The 26091-nt window shown below is 40.9% G+C and overlaps 1 protein-coding gene across 9 annotated transcripts in view; it reads right to left on the reverse strand.

Moving 5' to 3' along the window:
- RGS7 (regulator of G protein signaling 7) overlaps window positions 1-26091 on the reverse strand; it is a 416293-nt gene that overhangs the window by 118685 nt on the left and 271517 nt on the right. For all 9 annotated transcript variants that reach the window (XM_037895306.2, XM_037895308.2, XM_037895311.2 and 6 more), the window contains one exon: window positions 17901-17951. In XM_037895306.2, the coding sequence (XP_037751234.1) occupies window positions 17901-17951 (51 nt within the window). The remainder of the gene's footprint in view (window positions 1-17900; window positions 17952-26091) is intronic.

Genomic DNA, 26091 nt, shown 5'->3' on the forward strand with positions numbered 1-26091 from the left:
GGATCTAAATTAACTGTTACCACTCAAGAGAGAGATCTTGGAGTCACCATACACCAAAACATCAAACGCTGCAGTGGCAGTCAAAAAAGCTAAGAACTTGAAATTGCCCTGTTCTCTTTGTTCCGTCTGAAGCATCTGGCACAGCCCACTGTCAGAGATGGGATACTGTACTAGATGGATCATTGGTCTGACCCAGTATGGCCATTCTTAAAATAACTGTCAGGGCACCAGGAGCTGGGGATAGGAGTCTTGTTCGGTATTAAAATTGAAATATAAATACATGCATATATATTTCTATAATTGCTGCTCCCTAGTGATCTTCCATATTCTAAATATAATTTTCAGAAGCATAAATATAGCCTTCTCTTCAATGTGGCTCAATCTGTCACAGTTATGATGGTAATTAAAAGCCAATACCAGATGGATCCCCTTTGATCTACATTTTGTGAAAGTAAGCTTCCATTTGCTAGGGATGGCTCGAAGCATGGGCTTAGCAATGTTTCATTAATATGTGCTTTCAATTACTGGTGATATAAAATTATTTTACAGTTGGAACTCTAAATGTCTGACCATTTATTTACATATCTTATTCAGCTATGGTAGCAAACCTCATTACTAAGTGTACATCACAGTTTCTATTGAAGGTTTGTGACTTCCCCCCCCTTTCTTAAACCCTCTGTTCTTCAGGAACATTTGCATGAGTCAGGTGGCAAATATTTGGAAGACTTAGTGGCTTCAAGATAGAACAATTTCAGGGAGTGAATTTTTTTTCATTTTCTGAACAGTTTTTTGTTTAACATCTTGTTATTTATCTGAAAGAGCTTGGCCTAGAAACTCCAATATTATTTTGTTTATTTGCCCAGAAATCACTAGTACAGAACATTAAATTAGTATTAATTATTATTATTCTTGTTGTTTTAGTAGACTGAGTGGTTAATTTTGGATATGTTAATTAGGAATATTTGAACCATACCACTCAGCAGAATTTTATACCTTCCTAGTAAGCCTTATAGAGTTTACCAACTCCAATTAACAAAAGATAAGGTCCAAATTTTCAGAAACAATTTCCAATTCTGGATATATCAGTTTTTGACTGCCCAACTGGATAACATAGATCTAGATCCACAAAGAGATTTAGGCACTTAACTTCCACTATGGGCATCTATGTACAAAATATATATCCTTAAAATCCATGTTCATCTGCCACATAATTCTGTGGGTGCCCAAAGTCCCTAGGCACCTAACTTTCCACTGGTGAAGTCCCGTAAAAAGCCACTCAGCTCACACCTAAGCCCAGCAGGACCCATAAACTAGTCGTTGCCCCACATATCTCTGAAGCCACTTACTGGAATGGGCCCTGCACAAACATCACTGCAGAGTGTCCTAACCACTGGGCTGTGGGTTATTCTGGAGCACATAGTTCCCAATCTCTGCAGCTGAAGCTGTTCCATTGTATATACATAATTAAATATCCCCTGGAACTGGGGGACTGGAACCCATGTAGTTACCCTAACCACCGGGCCGCACAGTCACGCACATGCTCTCTGTCCGAATTCATATTTAATTATGTATACAACGTCTAAGACAATTAACAGGAGAGCTTGAGCCAGAATAGCCCATAACCAAATAGTTAGGGTTCTCACCTGAGATCAGAGAGACCCAAATTCAAGTCTATTCTCCACATCTGCCAGATGAGGGAACTGAACCAGGGTTTTCTAAATTCTGGGGGAGTGCTCTAATCAGTGAGCTAGAAGTTATGAGAGCCATGGAACCACCCCCAGCTTCTCCTCCTTGTTTTTTGAAAGAAAGGGCTTTGCTGCCTAACTCCAGGAGAGGGATCACGGCTGTGAAATCCAAGAAGAGGGAGGTGCCTCCCTCCAGATTAGACTTCAGTGCGTATGAGGGCTAGGGGTTGAGCTACACCTCACTCCTCAGCACATCCTCTTGGCTTGCTTGGGTAACTCTCCACTGAGCATGCTGGATCCCATTCTTAGGTGCTTAACTCTCTCCATTCATTGTTTAGGGGGCCTTGGCATCTAACTCAGGGCTGTGGACATAGGCGACACGAGATCAAGTTCCCCCACCCCCAAATTTCTGCTCAACCTGGTGCAGGAGAGGGGCTCTGTCATTCTGCCGCTGTCCTCCCCTCTCCCCCCCGCCTGGGCTTGGCTGCCAGGGAGAGGGACCGAGCAACCTGGGGGCCCCCAGCACATTTCTGGCTCACTCAGCCCATCCCCAGCAGCAGGGCCTGGGCGGGGAGCAAAGAGGGCTGACCGCCACTGCCTACCCAGCTGGGCTCTCTCTCAGGCAGCTGCTGTTCTGTCTCACTCTTTACAATGTGACCCTCCCAGTATCAGGAGGCACAAGTCATCTATGGCTGTGGATTATACCGGGTGGCACGGTGCCTAAAAGTTAGACATTGAGATGCTAAGTCTAAGTCCCCTTTGTGGATCTAGACTTTAAGGTCTGATTTTTAATGGCATTCAACTCTTAGTATTTCAACAAACTCCAGTCGGAGCAGCAGGAACTTGGCACCTATCAAACATTTTATCCAGTGGTGGAGCCAAGTGACCCCAGTCAGGAATAGGGCCCTGTTGTGAACGGTACTGTGCAAAAAGAAGGTGGACTTGGACTCAGCCTGCAGCACAAACAGTGGAAGGAAAAACCAGAGTTTCACAATTCCAATGACTGCCCTTCCTTCCCTGTACAATGGCTGCCTTGAGAGTAGGGGGAAGTGGGTGGGTGTAGCAGCTGAAGACACCAGCAGAAATTGGAGGAGGAGAACTAAGTGTATAGGAGAGAAGAGAGGGAATTAATAGACTTCTCTCTTATTACAGAAGTGCTTCCTAGATGGGGAGTCTAAATCTGGTGAGCAGACTGGCTAGTGGCTCTCTTTAAAATGCCTAGCTGGCTTCTCATCTTCTTGTGAACATGAGAAGCCACACGAGCAGAGATCCTATTCCTTTATCCCACAACGCATAAATAGTGCAGGAGCACCAAGGGATTTTCTGGAGAGTGAAAGCAGAGAAATGAATTGGGGGGAGGAAGAGGAACAGAAGGAAGGGAAAACTGCAAAGGGAGAGAGAAAGAAGAGAGACACCCCACATTAGTGGCCATTTCTGAAAATTTAGGCCATTTCTGAAAATTTGAGTTGTGCAATGTAACAACTCAATGTCCTATACTTAATCTACTACACCACAGTGGCTCCTAGGGAAGTCTCTTAACATGGGACCCTCAATGTTCCCATCTGTAGTGTGGATAGCTATACTTACCTATTACTGCTATATGAAAATGCAAAATATTTTTAATGTCAGTCAGTGGAAGAGTCAGGATTGGGCCCTATATTAATACTGCTGTTGTGAAGTACAGTTCAAGTATCCAAACATAATACTAATAAATAAAAATAAAACTGTCATCATCATGTTTAGTTAGACCTAATTAACTTGCACCAGATCTGGGCAAGATGAAATAGGACATCATTTGTCCTTTTTGAATATGTCCCTACAGCATCTTACATGCATTATACCAGGTTTCTATAACATTATCTAGACATACATTATAATAGGTTATATAGTAATATACACATGTTATAACAGGTTTCTATAAAATTACCTATATCTTGTTATACTGATAATGGTCTATGCCTTACATTGCCTTTCATTATCTGTCATACAAATAGCCTCCCAAGAGATTTTCAAACTTCAACAGGCTGTACAAAATATAGATTTTGGAATGGTTTTACTCACTACTGGGATGCAGATGTCTCTGGGGAGAAAAATGCACAAACTGTTTACAGAGCACAGGGAAACTGCACAGAGCAACTGCAGCATCTTAGGTCAGCAAGGAAAGGAGAATGCTGTGTCTTCCTGGAACTGCAGCCAGACTTTAGGCACAATAAGCATGATGTAAATACCAAACTTAGAATTTGGCCAGGCAACCATGATTAGCAGCCCAACTGTTGTGAAAGATGCCAAAAGATACTCAATCACCATAAGTGCTTAGGAACATGGGTTGTGTTTCATCCAAAAAGAAGCAGCACAGTGCCTCCTCATAACAGTGTAATGGGGATTTGGGGGCTAGGAAAGAAGAGGGCCACCTCTCGAAACACCACAACCTGAGGCACTAGGGGATCCTCTAGAACTCTTCCATCAAAGTATACTGGCCTACCACAGTGATTCTCAACCCAGGGAGTGGGGTAGGAGATCACGCTAGTCCAGGTGCTTGTGGTGAAGAGGAACATGAAGCAGAGAAGAGAGCAGTGGGGGTGGGAAGACCTGAATGATCCTGATGGGAACTTAAGTGATGCTAAGCCTTGCCCTTGCCCCTTCTTCAGGGGTGAATTTCACCCCATGTTAAGAGCTGTTCAGATTCCATTGTTCCCCACAGGGCAGCATTCAGAAACACTGACATTCTCTTCTAGTTTTTTAAAAGAAAAAGATATGAGCTACAGCAAAGGATTCTCTAGTGCTGCTAACACCATGACACCATGTGTTGACAAGCCTTAATGTTGTCTTCTTCACACAGTTCACTGCTAAATTCTGAGGGTAGCTTATCTTGGACCAGTGCAGACATTGTTAACACTGAGAGGAATAATACTTTGCCATTCCTAAACACTTCAGCCATAGATTTTAGACGATGTTTCTCAATATCTACAAATGCAGTAGTAAAAAACAGCATTTTTAAGACAAAACTCTATTCTTCAGATGGACCACTTTTATGCATGCTTTACTGTTATACTGTAGAATCACATCTTTAGTTATCCATGAAATCCGATGTATATTATTTTGATCATTTTATTCCCAATTCTGCACACCCATCTTAATAGAAGGCTCACGCCCAAAGAGTTTATCTTCTCTACAGACTTGCTGCAATTGAGCCAATTTTGAGTTACTTATCTTTCTCGGGCCTAACTTAAGGGAATGTGATCACACTGCACACTGTAAAAAAGCAGCTGAGTTCCACACACTTGCTTTAATGCCCTGTGTCCACACTGGCACTGCATCTAATCATTGGTGATACAAAGGTTTTTAAGGACCTATTCCATGCAATATACCTTCACAGCCAACTGCGCAGTTCTATGATGGGTTTCATGGGCTATAATGATGGAACTTATCTGCCCTCTCTGAGGATCATGGGCAGAAATGATACAGCCCAAGAAACCCTTCAGTTCAACTTAACTGGCTCCTGGCAGGATTCAGATACTTTGCTGTCATCTTATGTTGGAAGGTGTGGTTCCTGTTCATCCCAATAACCTGGGCTGTCTCAATATATGTCTTAAAATACAAAGATTCTTCCGAACTGAGTTATCCAGCGCCACTTCCAACAGATAACTCTCCTTTGTCCTTACTAATTGGTTTAGCATTTAGCTCCACTGTTTAAAACAAAACAAAACAAAACAAAAAACCAACCCCACCCCTCAAACCATTATTACCGATATAAGTACCTTCTGATGACTTGAGTTTGGGATCCTGTGACACTTTCTCAGGCACCCAGAAATATGAATCACCTTGTTATCTTCCTGCCTCAGTGAGGGAGATATTTGCTGGTGCCAAATTGGATGACAGCTCCCAGTCACCTCAGACTGTTAGCCACCCCAGACAAACTTCTCAGGATTCTGCCTGCTCTTACTTTGTCTTGCAGGGTAACATTTGGTGCACCCCAGGTCCTGAGCATTTCCTTGGAGTATCCAGCCTTTGTCACAGAAAGTATACACACCAGCTTGTTTCATTCAACTAAGAATTCACATTGTGCATAATATTACAGCACTGAGATCTACTTATGACAAAACAAAGAGGAGTTCATTAATGGAGTTTTAAGTGATACTGAGTAAGAATAGTAGAAACAGTATTGGTTATAAATGATACAAAAGTATAACAGGCTTTTAAGGCTCCAAACATAAGTTTAGGGAGCTACAATCCTTTGGCTAAAGTAGTTTGCTCACCCTCGAAGTTTTTCTGTAGAGCTTGCTGATTTTCAGTCAAATCAGGACCCAGATTTTCATGATTCTCCCACATCCTGTCGGGGGGTCCCTTCAGTAAATAGATAAACTGTCTTTTTGCTTCACCTTATATTTCCCTAAAACTCACTGTTATGACACAAGAGACTAGACAAACCCCTTTGACCTTGGTCTCCCATGCTGAGTTCACATTTCCCTCAAACCCCATCAACCTATTTTCCTGTTGCATTAATATGCAAATAGGGCTTCATTTGTGTTGGCTTGTCCTGCTTACTTTACCTCAGAGATCTAGGCTGATAGGTAAATCAACATTCCTTCATCTGGGAAAATCTTATTTATTAAACCTGGCTGTTTAAACAATTTTTTTTTTTACATACAGACAACGTCTTGCATGACACCCATACATACATCTTGCAATGCTTATGATGACCAATACAAATAATCTTTTATTTCATAGTTTATATTATATTCTTTATAGATAAAGACTATGACAGCGGTGGATTAGGCATAGTGAGGCCTGATATCGGGCCTGATAGGAGTTGCTGTTGTGACAGTGAACCCTTTATCAGTTGGCACTGAGGGGTTCATCGGGTCATAGATGCATTAACTAATAACTCTAGCTACAGGGAAAAAGCTTCAGCCCCTTTCTCCTGCTGATTTACAAAGCTTGTAGAGAAGATATTAGAGTAAACCAATTGCCAGAGCTGGATTTTACAAAAAAAATGGGCCAACCGAAAAATGAAATGAAATAAAAATGAGCAGGGATACATCTGCTCCTTCAGCAGCAGAGAAGAAACTGTTTTAAAAAAAACCCACAGGTAAATTTCTTCTTTTAGCTAAGATTACTGAGGGCTTGTCTACACTTGAAATGCTGCACCGCTACTGCTGTGCCACTGTAGCGCTTCAGTGTAGACACGACCTATGCTGATGGGAGAACCCCTCTCATCGGTGCAAGTAATCCCACCTCCCCGAGACGCGGTAGCTAAATCGACAGAAGAATTCTTCCGTCAACATAGTGCTGTCTATACTGGGGGTTAGGTCGGATTACCTACGCCACTCGGGGTATGGGTTTTTCACACCCTAGCAACGTATTTAAGTTGACAATTTTCTAGCATAGACTAGGCCTCACTTAAAGAGAAGTATAGAAATTTTATATGCTTATCTGGATTTTTGGGAACTGATTCAGATTCTCCTAAAAATATAATGTAAACATGATTTACATATAATTCTGGCTAGATTACATTTTTAACTAACAGTGAAATTTTGGGATTTCAGAGGAGACATCAAAAGAGTGACAGCCATATATCAGGTGCAAAACCTATTTTGCTGTTGTAGGTCAAGATGACTAAGTTTGGGTAGCTATAATGTCCTGCCAGGAGAATTTATTATACCAAGCCAGATGTTTCTACATGATTTGTTGTTTGAAGCAAGATTACCCTTAGTAAACATGGCTGCTGTCTAAAATTGTGTTACTAATGAGTGTCCTCAGAAAATGACTGCCCCTTGTACTTTCGATATTCTGATACATTTGCTTTTATTTTTTCACTGAAAAAAATCACAATCATCATAAGCCTGACAGTAACAACAAACAACAACTACAAAATCCACTCATGCACTGCATTCTCAGAGACATCAGAGAGAGAAGGATGCTTCCTAGACATGAAAGAAATACAATTAAATGGGAATTTATGAACCAAAGAAATTTCTGGAATGAAATGGGAAATCCTGTGGAGAGGAATCTCAATCTTCAGTCACATACCAGACTCATACAATCTTTGAAAAATACCAGTGATAGAATAAGAAGAAATGTTAAGAGGAGTTATACATTTTAGTTTACCAGTACTAATGTACATTAATACAAACACCCCATATGTAGAAGCAAATTCTGTCTTTTGTTGCATGTCTCCCATTAATCCCAACAGGAAGCCCATATGCATATGTAACATCCTGCACCCCTGAGTGGGTCATCAGCATCTGGGACCAAACCTGGGACCTCTGAATCTAAAAACAGGAGTCTCTATTATCTGAGCAAAAAAGACCCAACATTCTTAGCCATGGCTGTAACAGGATTAACTAGTATATGGGGTATATATTATAATATCTAAAGGCACAATTTGGCCTATTTTTCTTTATTTTATTTGGATACCACAGTAAGGTGACACTTCACCACCACTAACAGTATTAAGGAGAGTCAGTCATGGAGCTCAGCATAAGTAGGCAGTTTCTATTCTCAAACACCTTGAAAGTTTTGTTTATTGTTACTTTCTAGTTTCTATTCATGTGAGATCACACCCAGAATTTCATTTATACTTTACATGACATCACAAGTTCAAAGCAAACTTACCCAGTTGGAGAGAGGGGTTTCACTTCAAACTTGGTCAAGATTCATTGAAAAGATTTGCAAATCTCAGAATCTTGTTCTACAAACCTGGCTCAATTCAGGTAAGGACACATGAAATCAGATTAGTTTCCTGTAACTTCAGGTTTCATAATGAGAAATTCATGGCTCATCTGCAGCCAGTTTATTTGATTTAGGTTTATTTAGTTAAATGGGTGGGTGGGACAGTTTTCATTGTGGTTTTATTTCAAGTTATTAAATCATATTTAATTGACACAAGGATGACAAATGTGTGTGAGACATTTTGCTACTCACTTGATCACATTTTTTCCTCCCCATAAAAGGTTAGTTTCCTTGTGTAACAAATTCTTGAATGAGAGATCCTAATTCACCTTCTAACTGCGCACAGCTATTTGGTTCAGCCTCCTAAATGCTATGTTTGAGATACATTGCTTAGGGCTTGGCTCCACTTTCGAGTTACAGGTCAATAAAGGAGCCCTGGGCACACTAGCTCACTACCCGTCCACACTGGCAAGGCACGTAGAGTGCTCTGACTCCACGGCTACAGTGCTGCTGGTATTCCACCTAGGCAAGTGGAATAACGTGTGCTGCACCCCTGCTGGAGCGCCGCAGCACCAGTGTGAACAAGGTGTTGCATTACTGTGCTCTGATCAGCCTCCAGAAACGTCCCATAATCCCCTTAAGTCAAGTGGCCACTCTTGTCATTGTTTTGGAATCGCTGCAGAAATGTGGATGGCCCTTTGAAAGCTCCGTTTCTGACAGCTGGCTGCTTATCTGCTCCGAGACAAAGCAACCATTAGTGTGGAATGCTGTGTGTGTGAGAGAGGGAGGTGGGGGGGAAGGAGGGTCTGCTGCTGTCTGAACTTACAAGAGAGCATGCTGACATGCTTTCAGGCCCCAAAACCCACCCTCTCTCCCCCCACATACACACAACACACTCCCTGTCATACCTCACCCCAACCCACTCCCATTTGAAAAGCACGTTGCAATCACTTGCATGCTGGGATAGCTGCCCACAATGCATCACTCCCAATGCCGCTGCAAGTGCCACAAATGTGGCCACGCCAGTGCGCTTGAAGCTGTCAGTGTGGACAGATTGCAGCGCTTTCCCTACTGAGCACTCCGAAGGCTGGTTTAACTCAAAGCACTCTACATTGCAAGTATAGCTATTCCCTTAGCTACTTCTCCCCTTCCCTCATACATTAGTAAATGGGGGCAGGGAGAAATGACTTAAATCTGACCAAATTCTCACACTGTATTTCCATAAACTGGAGAAAACTAATACTTTTAGCAAGTTTCAGAGTAGCAGCCGTGTTAGTCTGGATCCGCCAAAAGAAAAGGAGGACTTGTGGCACCTTAGAGACTAACAAATTTATCTGAGCATAAGCTTTCATGAGCTACAGCTCACTTCATCGGATGCATTCATTTTCCACTGAATGTGTCCAATGAAGTGAGCTGTAGCTCACGAAAGCTTATGCTCAAATAAACTTGTTAGTCTCTAAGGTGCCACAAGTCCTCCTTTACTTTTAGCAAGTGTTATCACTAAACCTTGGTAAAATTCCATAGTTCACAAGATATTGTCAAGCTCACCCCTAATCGTCACAGACTGGAGAAAATGGATGTACAGTATTTCTGTTTGGAAAAAATTGCTAGAATGCAGTTTCAAAAAACAAAATGTGGAATATTTATCCAGCTTTAGAGTCTATAAAAATTTAGATCTCAGTCCTGCAAGAGCATATGCATTCACTTAACTTTAAATATGTAAGTAGTTCCATTTACTTGAGTGGGACTAAGTTAAAGTTAAGCATGTGTATAAGTGTTTACGAGATTGGGACTTTGCTGTTTATAGAAGGGAGGGAGGAAAAAGATCCTAACCAAAATCTTGGATCTGAACACGCCCAAGAACTGTACAATCGGTTCTTGACTGCACTGGCTGCTGGTGAGAGAGATTTTAATGTGAAGAAAATAGAAGTAATGTAAACAGATGTTCAACTCCTGTCTTCTCCTTGTTTTTCTACTGGATCACGGAACACAACTCACAAGGCTGCCAAGGGATATCTAGTTACCAATCAGCTACATCTATCAAATACCAGGAAAGTAAACTGAAAGAAGAGGTGCTGAAAAATCATGATGCAAATATATTTCAAGGAATGTTTGGTTGTATAACTTTTAAAAGACAGATAATAAAATAGCTATTCCTGGGAATTGTACAGTTTAGGGCTCCTGTAGTGATGGTTTCAGCAGTTTCCATCTAGGTATGTATTCTTATGCCTATCATATTTAGTGACTTTTTATTTCTGTAAAATTGTCAGTAAATAGTTTTCTCTGCGTAGCAATCTAAATTGGGTCTTTGGGGAGGTTAAGCAAAGGGCTTGTAGCAGCTTGTGTAGCTGAAGTCTTCTTTTACAAATAGTGACCCCAAAAGATAGCCACATACTATTGTGGGCACAAGGATCATGATACACTCTGGAGCTCTTTTCATTACCACTGTCCCTGACATAGTTACTTTTCAACCATAAAGTGCCTTCAATTGAGAGATTTCAAAGTGCTTTAGAAATGTTGGTGAATTAAGACACGACCCCCACTGAGATGTAGGAATTGGTATGGCAAAAGGTGCTAATGGCTTGCACATTACAGTTCATTGACGCATATTGATGGATAAAACTCCATAGAGTTAAAGATGCCATATATATTTTGTAAATAAACAAGTTACGCTAAGAAAATATTTGACTCTATGTTACCATTTTCTACACCAGAACGGAAACTGTCAAGACACTCAAATCTCCTACCACTCAGTAAGGTGCAATAATAGCATCACTATTTTATACACTGGGATAATGAGACACAGAGATGATAAGTAACTTCCCAAGCTTACCAAAGAGATCAACGGCAGAAACAGGAAAATAACTCACATCTTGGGAGTCTCAGCTTGTCTACACTTATAGCTCTGCTGCAGCACTATCCACGCAGCTCTCCCGTCAATGTTAGGTACTCCACAATCTCGTAGCACTGTTTACACCAGAGGTTAGGTCACTATAACTACATCACTCAGGGGTGTAGATTTTTCCACACCCCTGAATGATGTTGTTATAGCCACATAAATTGGCAGTGTAGACAAAGCTTTAATTCTGAGCTCTGAACAAGTCCATCCATCCTCTCTGTTGTATCTTTCAAAGAATTAAAAAGACTTTAGTCTCTAGTGAACTCATCAGTGGTCCATCTGGTAACTTTCACAGCACTAATTATCACGTTAAAAAAGAAAATTGCAGAGGATAGATTTTCCACATTAAAACTAATTGGCACCATCACTGAAGAGTCAACACTCCTAAAATGGTCAATTTTGCAAACAAATGCCAAAAGGCATATCTGCACATCTGTAAACTCAATTAATTGCCTTAGTTTGTGTACAGGCCAGGCATACTTTTATGCATATTTTTATTTCTTCTCCTTTAAACTTTTCAATAGGGCTAGAGGGTCAAATACAAACATGTATTAAAAAACAAACAAAAAATCGAAAGCTACATATTGAAAAAAATAGTAACCATACTATATTGGCTCAAGCTCTGTACCGCTACACTGGATGAACTTCACTGACATGTAAACCCAGCATAAAGGAGCAGAATTTGACCCATTAATTCTAACTAGTGTGTTTTCTGGATGAACATTTTCAACTTCGTTGGAAGTGTTAAGCTGAAGCTAGCAGGGAGCTGAGCTTAACTGCAAACTGATCTTTCAAATCTTCTACAGTAAATTATTTCCCATTTGCGAACAAACCGTATTCAATGATATTTTTACTAGCAGTTTACACTAGTAACTATTTTTTCCTTCAAACTGCTGTTTCCAGATAGCACTTTTAAACTTATTTGCATAATGAAAACAAATACTGCTGCCTCTCTATTCCCCATTATAATCTACCACTACCCATAAATCTGTATGTCCTTTATTCTCAATGAAATGGTAGTGCAGTTATATTTCCTATTTTTAAAAAAAATGTAGTGTACTACTACTGATGTGGAGAGGTAACATATTTTCTCACATGGTCTTTTGCGGCTTCCTTTCCTAATATTTCTTCTCTCCTTTACCAGAGGGAAGCTGGACCTAGCACTTCCTGCTTAATGCTGAAGTCCAATCCTGCAACTCTTGCTCACATGAGAAGTTCTCACTTTCAGGATTACTCTCATGAATAAAGGATGTAGAATTAGTCCCTTAATATTCCTTTTGACATAATGAGATACGTTTTAAAAACTTTGTAAATCAATTTATAGGTTAAATTTTCTTGTCAGTTATACTAGTGATGCCAATGAGATTGCACTGACACAAGTGAGAAGAATTTCATAGAATCATAGAATATCAGGGTTGGACGGGACCTCAGGAGGTCATCTAGTCCAACCCCCTGATCAAAGCAGGACCAATTCCCAATTAAATCATCCCAGCCAGGGCTTTGTCAAGCCTGACCTTAAAAACTTGTAGGGAAGGAGATTCCACCACCTCCCTTGGTAACCCATTCCAGTGCTTCACCACCCTCCTAGTGAAAAAGTTTTTCCTAATATCCAACCGAAACTTCCCCACTGCAACTTGAGACCATTACTCAGTGATGAGCTGCCAAAATCTTAACAACAAGTTCCCTCCTCACCCCACGAGGGAGACATTGCCCACCCCCGCCCCCCAGGACTCCTGCCCCATCCAACTCCCACACGTTCCTTGATGCCCCCCAGGACCTCTGCCCCATCTACCCCCCTGCCCTGTCCCCTGACTGCCCCCAGAACTGGACAGGAGGGTCTCGTGGGCCACTGTAGTGGGTGCCCACCCCACCCCTAAGAGCCAGAGGCACCTGCCGGGGGGCAAGGTGGGGAGTCCTGGAGGTGCTTACCTGGGGCAGCTCCCAGGAAGCATCCGGCAGGTCCCTCTGGCTCCTAGGGGTGGGGGAGCGTAGCTAGGTTGGGAGCAGGGGGAGCGGCCACTCCCCCACTGATCACATCAAAAGTGGTGCCTTAGGCGCTGACTCCCTGGGTGCTCCGAGGCTGAAGCCCCCACGGGGAAAATTTGGTGGGTGCAGAGCCCCCACTGGCAGCTCCCTGCCCCACCCCTGGCCCCAGCTCACCTCACCTCCACTCCGCCTCCTCCCCTGAATGTGCTGCCCCGCTCTGCTTCTCCGCCCCCTCCCCAGGCTTCCCACGAGTCAGCTGTTCAGCAGGAAGCCTGAGAGGGCTGAGAAGCAGACGGCGGCTTCCCACTCAGGCCGAGGTTGGCGGAGGTGAGCTGGGGTGGAGAGCGGTTCCCCTGCGCGCCCTTCCACCCCCCGGGTTACCAGCTGCAGGGCGGGCAGCCCTCCTCGCGCCCCCCTCCCCTGCCCCAGCTCACCTCCGCCTCCCTGGGCCTGAGCGGGAAGCCGCGGCCTGTTTCTCAGCCTGCCCCAGCTTCCCGCGCGAACAGCTGGCTCGCGGGAAGCCTTGGGGGGCAGAGAAGCAGGCGGCGGCTTCACACTCAGGCCGAGGTTGGCGGAGGTGAGCTGGGGTGGAGAGCAGTTCCCCTGCGCGCCCCCCCACCCCCCGGGTTACCTGCTGTGGCGCGGGTGGCCCTCCTCACACCTCCCCTCCCCCCGCCCCAGCTCACCTCCGCCTCCCTGGGCCTGAGCGGGAAGCCGCAGCCTGCTTTTCAGCCCGCCCCAGCTTCCCGCACGAACAGCTGATTGTCCCTCACGGAACAACCGGTTCTAAAAGGGCTTCTAAATTTAACAACCGGTTCTAGCGAACTGGTGCAAACTGGCTCCCGCTCACCACTGCCATTACTCCTTGTTCTGTTATCTGCTACCACTCAGAACAGTCTAGATCCATCCTCTTTGGAACCCCCTTTCAGGTAGTTGAAAGCTGCTATCAAATCCCCCCTCATTCTTCTCTTCTGCACACTAAATAATCCCAGTTCCCTCAGTCTCTCCTCATAAGTCATGTGCTCCAGTCCCTTCATCATTTTTGTTGCCCTCCGCTGGACGCTTTCCAATTTTTCCACATCCTTCTTGTAGTGTGGGGCCCAAAACTGGGCACAATACTCCAGATGAGGCCTCACCAATGTCGAATAGAGGGGAACGATCACGTCCCTCAATCTGCTGGCAGTGCCCCCACTTATACAGCCCAAAATGCCGTTGACCTTCTTGGCAACAAGGGCACACTGTTGACTCATATCCAGCTTCTCGTCCACTTTAACCCCTAGGTCCTTTTCTGCAGAACTGCTGCCGAGCCATTCAGTCCCTAGTCTGCAGCGGTGCATGGGATTCTTCTGTCCTAAGTGCAGGACTCTGCACTTGTCCTTGTTGAACCTCATCAGATTTCTTTTGGCCCAATCCTCTGATTTGTTTAGGTCCCTCTGTATCCTATCCCTACCCTTCAGCGTATCTACCACTCCTCCCAGTTTAATGTCATCTGTAAACTTGCTGAGGGTGCAGTCCATGCCATCCTCCAGATCATTAATGAAGATATTGAACAAAACTGGCCCCAGGACCGATCCTTGGGGCACTCTGCTTGATACCGGCTGCCAACTAGACATGGAGCCATTGATCACTACCCGTTGAGCCCGATGATCTAGCCAGCTTTCTATCCACCTTATAGTCCATTCATCCAGCCCATACTCCACAAGACTCTGCCAGTCTAAATCTCGCTTGGAGGTAACAACCAGTGATCCCCAGTTCCCAAGTTCCCCAGAGATGTGTCTCTGCAGTCTCTAGACCCTCTCACTCGACACTGACAGAAATTATTAAGCTTGCTGTCTCCAAAGAGACAGTGCACACCCCAGCCTGTTAGGTTCATTAAGGACTCATTCTTTACTTCAATGTAACGGCACTGAGATGGTTTATAGTAAACCTAAGAATAACTTTATTAATAAAAACCAGAGATTTGAATGATACCAAGCAAGGATAAAGGAGATAGAAAAGGGTTACAGACAAAACAAAAACAACATCCTTTCTAGTGCCTAAAATTTAATTCTAACAAGCTATGTCATTGACCAGCATCCTCACATCAAATTAACAAGCATCTCCAGCCCTTCCTGGTAGGAGGATCTGATGTTCCCAGAATCAGAGGGTGTTGTCCTCAAGAGCCAGGAAGACTTTCTGTCCCCTGGTGTGCTCACTACACTATTTCCTCCACTGCTTGTTAGCGTGATTGCTTTGTTTACATGATATGTAAATATACTTTCATAGCCATCTGTTTGTAATCAAGCCGGTCACAGAGATAAATCCACAGTCCTTTGTCTATGGCAGGCTTGACTTATGCACGGCTTCCCGAACACATTTTAGGAACATATTTTCAGCACACATACATAACTCTTTATACACACGCCGTACATAACACACAGTGCTATTCCTAACCAGCGTGTCACTAATTTCCTATGATACTTTACTAAATACACTTTTATAATATGATAATATTGTATACAATCACTTGATTCAATTGCATATTTTGGGGTTCAGACCTCCTGTTTCTCCACTGGGGTGTCTGGAGCCTGATTGTCATAAAAACCTGATAGGACATTATCCAAATTCAGCCACTCCAGTGTTTTGTGTTAAGTGTTTTTGTAATTATTATTATTTTATTGCGTATTAACAAAGGGAACCATGTTTCACCTTTGGTTTAATCTTTTTTCATTTGGAAGCGTCTCTCTGTTGATGAGAGAACTGACTGACAATTGATTCCAGTACTGTAGTTCAAGGGCAAGTCAGTTACTGCTAATGTAACAAATCACCGTAGTCTGACAATTGGGAGTCTCATCCCAGCCAAACAGTAAGACAGACACAGACTCAAATCATAATACAAATGGGCTGCTGAACATTTTTGTATCTGACAAACAAGGCAAAGAGAACAGAAGTAACAGTAGCTCAAAGTCAAGTCTCAAGAGCTCACATTTTACTATCTGCACTGAGCATGATCAACAGAATTAGGCATGCGACCACTCTTTGTATTGTCAGCGTTAGCTGGTTGCTGGAATGGGTAAAGTTATGTTAACCTAGAAATGATTAGGTTAGTGACAGGTTAGTAACACTTCCAGGTTAGTGATTAGTAACCATCCTCTTTTTTGAGACAGTTCTGTAGTTAGTAAGATTAGGTTAATGATTAGGTTAGTGATTAGGTTAGTAACACTTCCAGGTTAGTGATTAGTAACCATCCTCTTTTTTGAGACAGTTCTGGTAGGTTCACAGTTGGTTCCTTTAAAGCATCTATCTTAGGTACTTCACATGGACCCCATTGCCATAGTATCTGAGTGCCTGACAATTTTTAATATACCGATTGGAGCTGGGGAGGAACTGGATTTTCCCTCATGGGAAATTCCATGATTGGGCAGGTGTAGGTGGGAGGGGGGGAGGAGAGTGTCATTCTAAAATGGAACAAAGCCAAAATATTTTTAAAATTTCCTGTTAAACCAATTTCTGGAGGGAAAATGTTTCAGGTCAATCAAAATATTTTGTTTCAATAAAATCAAAATGTTTCATTCTGACTTTGAGTTTTTAAAAATGTTATATAATACAAACATTTAAACATTGAAACAAAATTTCATTTCGAAATGGAAAAATTGAAACATTCCATTCTGAAAAGTTTGAAATGAAACCTTATCAGCATGCACCATTCTGTTTCCCTCTTGTGCAATTTTGTCAAAATGTCCATTAAATGTTTTTGCTTTTGACTAATTTCCTGCTGTAAAAACATTTCCCCAGAAAATTTCTGACCAGCACTAGAATTTATCCTCACAAAACCCCTCTGAATAGGGACTTACCAGACAGGGAACATAGGGACTAAGTGACTTGCCCAAAGTCACGGACAGAGGAAAGAATTGAACCTGGGTCTCCCAAGTCCTAATCTAAGCACCATAAAAACTGGATCATCTCTCCTCACTGAATTTGGTGGGCTGCATGGTTTGTATCTTTCTGTTCAGTCTTTCCACTTAAGAGACCCATAAAAATATCTGGAAATTGAAAATACAATACTGCACTGGATAACAGTGCAATAATAATAAAAAAGACTGAATAAACATCAAACAAATGTAATTTTTAACCTACTGACTACTTCATATGAAATAGATGAGAATTTTTTAATTTAATTTATTTAACAACTCTCTAGATGCCACTTAACATGGGGTTGGGTGAATGTGTACTCATGGAACTGAATTGATACGACTATTTCCCCAGTTAAAGCAATAGTCATTCCTATTCTTTACCATTAAGCTAAACTGATTTTCCAGAAGTTACACTAATAAAGTGTTGCATCCGATGAAGTGAGCTGTAGCTCATGAAAGCTTACGCTCAAATAAATGTGTTAGTCTCTAAGGTGCCACAAGTCCTCCTGTTCTTTTTGCGGATACAGACTAACACAGCTGCTGCTCTGAAACTAATAAAGTGTTGCATCCCCGGTAATGGCTCTTAAGGAAGGTCTGCAGGATTGAATGTTGTATGCTTTGCTAGTAAAATTGAACCCCCGAGAATCCATGGATCAAATTCTGTCCAGTTACTAGCTGGCATCCCTACAGGGCCAGAGAACAGGAGACCTTAGAACTTAACAGACCCACCAAGCAGAACTTTTTAATAGAGAAAAAACAATTTACCTGGATCTTCTATAGCTAAATTCTTCGTTAACCACTGAACAATGTCTGAACCTACAAGAAAAAAAAAATTTTTAGTTTAGTAAGCTTGCCCTTTCTATATTCTTCAGTCATACCTCCCTGACACCATAAATGTCCAGGTAACATGTAAACAGGAACTAATGTTGAGTTTCTCCAGAATCAACTGGACCATTTTATTTTTATAGAACACCCCACAATTTCAACAAAAGAGACACATTATGCAAACTATTTTTTTTTTCCAAATCAGGAATACTGCTGCACAATTTCATCGTGCAAGAAGCATGTTACTTATCTGACAGTAGTCTATATTTTAAAAAGAATAATTATTGTAAATTTTCAGGGACAAACAAGCAAACATTGTATTACATTCTTGTATTGGCGTGCAAAAACAAACAAACAAAACCCTTTATCAAACAAGACTTAAAAAGGGTTAATGCAGCACACATTGTAATTGTATATATACACACTCATATCTATGGAACAGCTCAAGTCTGTATTCTTTTTTTTAGCAATTTCCAAAATCTCTATTTAAAGATGTTACTGAAAACTTAACTCTTTGATTTAATATGTGCTAATAGCAGCTCCATCCAGGAACCTCTCATTTAACCTCTCCATGATTTCTGTAGGAGACCTCTTCTGGTCCTCTATCTTTAACCACCACTTCTATTCTGACACTCCCAACTCTCTTTCTCTTCCCCTCACAGACACATACATTGTTGGTCCTATCATGTCCCACCAGCAACTCTGGTTGCTGACCAACATCCCAGCAATATTTCAAGCTATCTTTAAAAATATATTTATTTCCTCCTGACCCCTCTTCACCTATTTTTTCCCATATCTAGTTGTTTAAGATCCTGTCACTTCTTATTTTATATTACCCAGGCCCACCTTTTTTCTCATTATCCCCACTTTGTAAGCACAATTCTTCATCATTTCTTACCATGCCAAGGGTAACCTTCACCTCTTCCGACTTGAGTTGCTCGAGTCCTCTTTCTTTCCCACCATTCCAATCTTTCTATCGCTTTGGTTGCTTCCTTTTCCAAATTTATGTTTCTGTCCATAAATGTACCCAACCTACATCTCTGCTTTCATATTTCCCTACTCATATCCCCCTTTTTCATTCCCTGTCTTCTCATGCTCTTGGCTTTGCACCTTCATTCCTTCGGCGTGCTATGCTTGGTAGAGCCTTCTACACATAGCATTACCTGAACTATTCCCAGGCTTGTCTGTCACACTGTAAGCCACCCAGTGGGAATTGGCCCATTATAAACATATTTCACTGTTTAGTTTAAACAAGGGACGGGGTGATTCTCTGGAAAACAAAAAGGATACTGACAAACAAAAATATTTTAAATAGCAAATATAAATTTTAAGAAGAAAATCTTTTAAAAACAACAACACACTTATGTGCATTTCCTGTCTATTCCATGAAGGTTGCTCATGTTACTGTTTCAATCAAGTGGAGATACCTAAGGTATAATGGGAAGACACATAATAAATTATTGCATCCTTATCAAACCATCTTGTAAAGGAGCCACCCACTTCACAGAAGAACTAACACCATTCTTTTTAAAATCTTGGGTTTTAAGGGCAGGAGGCAGATGTAAGACTCCAGATTTACACAAACATTAGATAAATTAAAGTAACATTGAGTGGGGAAAGGACAGTAAGCAAACAATAGTAGGAGTTAGTACAGGTTCCTTCTGGCATTACCCACATAATCTAGCTAAAGGTACAGGAATAAATCTGCAGAAGAAATCCTATGCCCCACCAACTCCCCAAAAGCCACTCTTCCAAGCATTTATTAATGTTAATTGGTCGTAGACTACAGCAGTTCTCAGCCCTTATCAAGATTTGGACCATTTCTTAAGGTCAAAATCCTCCCATGGACCTAGACATTGATGACTAGCATCCCAATACAGATTCCACACTTTCCTTTAAGCAACTACTACAGAGTTTGATTACACCGGAAAGCAATATCCGGACAATATTAAACAGACAAGAGGAAATTAAATTCTCTTTCATGAGAGAGGTTCAGTCCTATGGTCACATATTCACATTGTCTGTCTATGCTGTTCATTTCCTCTCCCTGGACAGGAGAATTGACAATTACTATCAAACTTCCCTGCGGTTCCTCCTCTAGCATCCCCCCCTTTACTTTGCATTTTACCTCACTATACCTATATTTTCATCCCCTTTTGATGATGTGTGCACATTTGATCACTGTTGATTTACATCAAACATCCAAAAACATCTAGGAAACAACAGTTCTGCATGCTTTGACATATTTTTCTTTTTGATAGGTCGAAAAAGTCTCTGGAGCTATAAAGGCTCATCTACACTTTAAAAATGTTACCTGTTTTACTACACAGGGTCTACACGGTAGGTAGTGCAAGTGCAGGTGGTTTTACCTCTATGCTATCAAGCCTTGCAGGTCCAATAGAGCCAAGTAGGTTTTTAATTAAGATCAGGTCACACTCAATTATTAAAGGTCAATGCACTACTTATTCCTTAATTGAAATAAATAGCTGGTATTTTGACTTTGTTTTAGGAGATTCAAGATGACCCGTAAAGATTCTAAAGAGATCTTATTTCCATTTTTGTTTTGTTGCTCCTTTTCTGTACAAAGAACAGATAGGTTAATGGCTTTAGAGACATGTATGAATAGCTGTGTGTTTTGTATTAACGACTAAGGGGATGTTTATAAGAAGCTATTTTATTTTTTTGAACAAGGAATTGGGAGAAGATAAATCACTGTCTGGCATTTCTGAAATTGGTTCTGTTTGGGATTCAAGGATCCAGATTTTCCTTTTGCTTCATTTGGTTTCAGACCAGACTTATTTTACTAAACTCAGTGTTGCACTGAATTTACATTAGGAGAGAATGAAGAATCAGGACTCATGATACTTAAAAGATGCAGATGTTTGATGTCGGCAAACTTCCCGAAGTCTGAACATATGAATTATATTCCAAAATATCCAAATGCTGGGGGTCCCCTTTATCATTTTTAAGGACAAAAACCAGAAAAAAGTTATTTGGTACCAGTAATCCACCAGTACAGCATAAAGGAAGAGAGACGGGGATGGGTACCATCCATCTCTTAATGGGCTGAATCTCATTTGTAGCCAAAGAAGCGATCAGATTAATTTTTAGAAAACACTGAATCTTTCAACTTTTTCAAGGTTCCATCTTGCTCTTAACTACCAATGAAATCTCCTGCAGAACTATTTCCCCCCAGACATATAGTCATGAAGAGCTGTACCTGCTACCAAGTGTTATCTTCTTTTTTTGAATAGCAGTATGATGAAAGAGCTTCTTTTATACTAAATACTTCCTTCTCCTAAGTAAATGGTGATGTTTAAAGAGCAGCACTGCAGACTTGTGGGTTTTTTAGTATTTCAGCTTCAGTAAAAGGATCCCAGTGACTATCCTCCATCACTATGATTTATTATCACAATGCTGATGGGCTACATAAAGTGGGAAGTTCATGGTGGAAGTCTGCAGAAGAGATACTGATTACCAGGCTATTGCGTCTCTGTAGGCTCTGTGCAGATATAATCCAAAAAGAATATTAGTTGAGTCAAACCAGAAGCATTAATGCCTCTTTGAAATTCAAAAAGGTTTGGTTCAAGGGAAGTTAAAGGTTTAGGATGATTATTCTATCTGAACTACCTTATGAAACAATTAAAATACAATTGCAAGGTGTTCTCTGTAGCACCTTAAACAAAGATTTCAAAGCACTTTACAAACATTAAACAAGCTTCTAAAGCCCTTGTGACATTGATATGATGAGCAAACCCATTCTACATATGGGTAAAGCAAGGGAGAGAGGTTAAAGGCCCTGTCCAAGGTCACATAGGAAGTGGGCGGTGGAACTGGAACGAGAACTTCAAGACTTCTGCTTTACTCACTACACAAGACATGGTCTCACACAATACATTATGGTGTACAAAGCCGTCATAACTTCATGGTGCTGTTTACATATTTGGTCAATATACTCTGGTTTGGGGTATATGGATATGATAGATTTAAACAGAGTTGTTCTAACTATAATTTCTCTTTCTTTTATATAAATAAGAATAGTACAAACAATCCAAAGGTATCTTCTTAGTGCTTTTATTGTAGATAATTATTATCATTAAGCTGCTTCTATTTTACCACATTTATTCACTAAGCTTAACATGTATTTTCCAAGCCTAGTTGGTAATAATTATGTATACTATGTAATCACATTTAATGTGCATATGCGCAGTACTAAATGATTACATAGGAATGCAGTCTTCTTAGAATGCATCATTTCCAAATTATACAGGTCCCACAGTCATCCCTTTTGCAGAGCAAATATCTTTACTACTTAGTTAAACTGTGCATTTTGATTGTTATTAGACTTCAATGGCCAACTTCTTGCTCTCATTTATATTAGTGTATAATATAATAACTTGGCACTCCCCAAGTTCAAGTGTGGTCAGATCTGAGCCTGATTCTGAATGATGCCAAATGCCCCCTAGTCCCATTCTATTCATATTCTTATACCACAGCCATCTCCATGGTATCCGAGTGCCTGAGAAAAACAGCATGGTTTAAATCTGTCTCAAATTCCTATGCCCCATTGATTCAAATTACATGCATTCAGCACCTCAAGTTCAGGCCAAAAGAAGCAAAATATACAAAAGCATTTGCTAGTATGAATCATATTGATTTGTACTCCCCGTAACAAAGTGTGTGTTCTCCTCAGGTTATTCAATTAAAACTACAAACAAATTACAAAATTGGAAGTTATCAGTTCTTCATTCGGGGTTACCATACCTTGTGGGCAATTTTGTTATTGAAAAGAGCGCTAAAGGAAGTCTAGTCTTAAACAGCTTGTTGTGCAGTTTGTAAGCAATTTTTAAAATATCTAATCAACAAAATGATCTTAATTGAGTCAGTTGCCTGTGACTTCTGTGCCCTTTCTGAGCTGCTTCATTACTTATGCAAATGTGTTTCTAAAATACTGAGAATATCACTATCAGTTCTTATTCATTTAGGGGGGGTCACAAAAAGAACAAAGTAATAAAACAGCTGGATGCTTTTCAAGGAAAAGAGAGACTCTTCTTTTGTATGGTAGTAAATTGAAATGTGGTGGCTGGTAAACATATTAATTCAGATGTTCCTATACCATCAGAAACATACACAGAACACACCCTTCAAGAGTCAGGATCAAAGTTCACAGGTTCAATTGTTCCAACACAAGAATTCTTTAAATAGCAAGTTTATTCTTTCTTCTTGCCCTTCTATCCCACCTTTCCACCTCCATTATCAGCTGGAAGTCCAACTCAAAGAAAAGCCAGTAGGATTTGGTATATGGACAAAAAAATGATGATAGGGAGGATATTCCTGTAGTTAGAGTTAAGTCTAGGACTTGGTAGAGCTAAGTGTAATTCTCTTCTCTGTCACATGTTTCAGTGATCTTGGTCAAGTCACATCTACACTGCAAAGACAATCCCACAGCACCAAGTCTCAGAGCCCAGATCAATTGACTTGGGCTTGCACAGCTAGAAGTAGGAGTGCAGATGTTCCCACTTGGACTGGAGCCTAGTGTCTGAGACGCTCCCCCCTCGCTGGGTTTCAGAACCTGGGGTCCAGCCAGAAAACCAACATCTACACTACTATTTAAAGCCTCGCAACTGACTCGGGCTCCAAACCTGGTGCCACGGGTATTTTATTGCAGTGTAGACATACCCTCAGTCTTTCTGTGCCTTGGGTCCCCCTATGTAAAATGGGGATGATAGTACTTCCCCATCTCATAGGGTTGTTATAAGGATAAATATATTAACGATTATAAGGCACTCAGGTGTTACAGCAATGGGGCCATATCAATGATAGATTGATGGCCCAAAAGTCTTGAGCCATTGGCTAATAAGTAAGACAACCCCAAGCTAAAAAATTATGAGGAAATCTAGACTGTAAAAGACAAAAATATTTACAAAGAGCATTATTAAGGAAACATTAAATGGTTTTGGTTTTATCTTTTAAGATGTGTTGGGGAAGGGGACTAAAATATCCCAAAGTATGGAAACTCAAAAGGACAGTAAGTTGTTAAAAATAACAACAACTTTGTAACCTGTTATAACATATTGCGTATATTAAAAATATAAACTACCATTTTTACTAGAAAGCAAATATAATTTGGAAATAGGAATTGTAATTCCTTAAGAACAGGGACCAAGCTAGCATTGAGAGAGAGAGACAGATTGTCAGTGCAATACTCAAGTAGTTTAAAGCTACAAGCGAGGAAGGAAAATGCTTGCAATTTCACAAATATAAGCATATTTTTGTAGCTGATTTAATACCCACCTACAATGAAGAATGTAAGAAAATCCCTGTAATAAAACTATAACAATTATTTTTCCTTGAAAGAACTAGCAAGCTGGACTTTAAATCTTGGTAGGTGGGGATGGTGGTGCAGGTAAATTGCTATACCGAATTTTAAAAGCCCAAGAGAAAACTCACCTGCAATACTGTAAATTTACAGCACATGTGGCTAGACAAGACAAAACAACCTATGCAAGCAGAGAACTTTAGAAGAAAGGTTTTACTCTTGAAGCTTTTGAGAATACATATTAAGATTCTTTAAAATGTCAAGGCCTGGCTAAGGGAAGGAAATATTGTACCATAAATAAGCTCTTGCTCACACCCTTAGGTGTAAAGGCCTTTTTTAGTTATTTGTAGAAAGATATCTAATCTTTTTTTAATTCAATGAACTGGCACACCCCCCACCCAAATATCCACAATCAAATGAACACATTCATACAGTTTGTGTTATTTTCTGTAAAACAACACACACACAGAAATTCAAACATGTGGTCAGTTGTGGCTTCAAGGGACCTGCAGATATCAGTCACTTCAGTTGTCGCAAACTGTAAGGAAAATCTCTTGATCAAGGAAAAGTTTGATTTCTGGATGAACTCTTCAGAGACAGCTGTGATACCGAGAAAAAGGATTGCAGCAACTTCAGAAATATATATGTATGCATGCAGAAAACGTATTTTAGACTAACCTGTATAAAACACAGCTAAAAAGGTGTTAATTGCATTTCAAGTTGTGAGCAAGCCTTTCCAGGGATTGTAAACCCACTTCTTTTTATGAAAAACTGTAATGGGATTAATAAAACCTTACTGACAGGAAAAACTTCAGGGCAGTGTTTGTGGAAGAGTACATGGAAACAAACCAACATCCTAAATGCCTTACCAATTCTGGAACTTCCCAGAATGTCTCAGCATTTTAGAACATGTCTGTGAAGTTATCTGATTAAAATATGACCGTATAGATCATTGTTGCAACCACTGTTATATATTTGCAGCAAATATTTTACAAAGGTTGTCGAGTGAGGTGTTTATGAAAAGGTTATGATTATGCTATCTGTATGCACGTATCATGTTTGTCTGTGAAGTTATAAGTATTGGAATATCCACCAGCTTTATGGGGATTGTCTGCTCCATTCTTTGCAGTTCTCTCTAATTGAGTGACTATAGCTATCCCCCACTGGGACACCAGTCCCAGCCAGATATGCCATGTAAGATATCTGCAAAAATGTTATGATTTGCCAGATATGATAATCTTGTTTATGTTTGTATCACCTTTGTATTATGAGTTATAGTTATGTATGTATGTCTGTATTTCTAACTTGTGCTATGCTTCTGGGGGACACCCCCAGACAGTTTGGGTATCAGCTCTGCCTAGTCTGCTCGATGGCCCATTAAGACTATCAGCTATACAATGGACCCACTGAGAGAAGGCAGATACACCTTATGACTCAGCAAGGCATGCAGAGACATGCCTATGGACAGAACTCTAAGGCTTCCAAACCATGTGCTGCACAGCCGTGTTTGAAACAAACGAAGCACAGGCCACAATGCAAAAGACTATAAAAGGCAGCTGTATCTTCTCCATTTTGTCTTCAATCTTGCTTCTGACCTCTGGAGGAACCTTGCTACAAACTGAAGCTCTGAACAAAGCACTGAGTGACTCATCCAAGCTGCGGATGTACTCCAGAGACTTGACTTAAGCCAGCAGTTTATTCCATCACTGGTGTCAAGTATCAGAGGGTAGCAGCGTTAGTCTGTATCCACAAAAACAACAAGGAGTCTGGTGGCACCTTAAAGACTAACCGGTTTATTTGGGCATAAGCTTT

Source organism: Chelonia mydas, chromosome 3 (genome assembly GCF_015237465.2).
Source record: "Chelonia mydas isolate rCheMyd1 chromosome 3, rCheMyd1.pri.v2, whole genome shotgun sequence".
Taxonomy (NCBI): Eukaryota; Metazoa; Chordata; order Testudines; family Cheloniidae; genus Chelonia; species Chelonia mydas.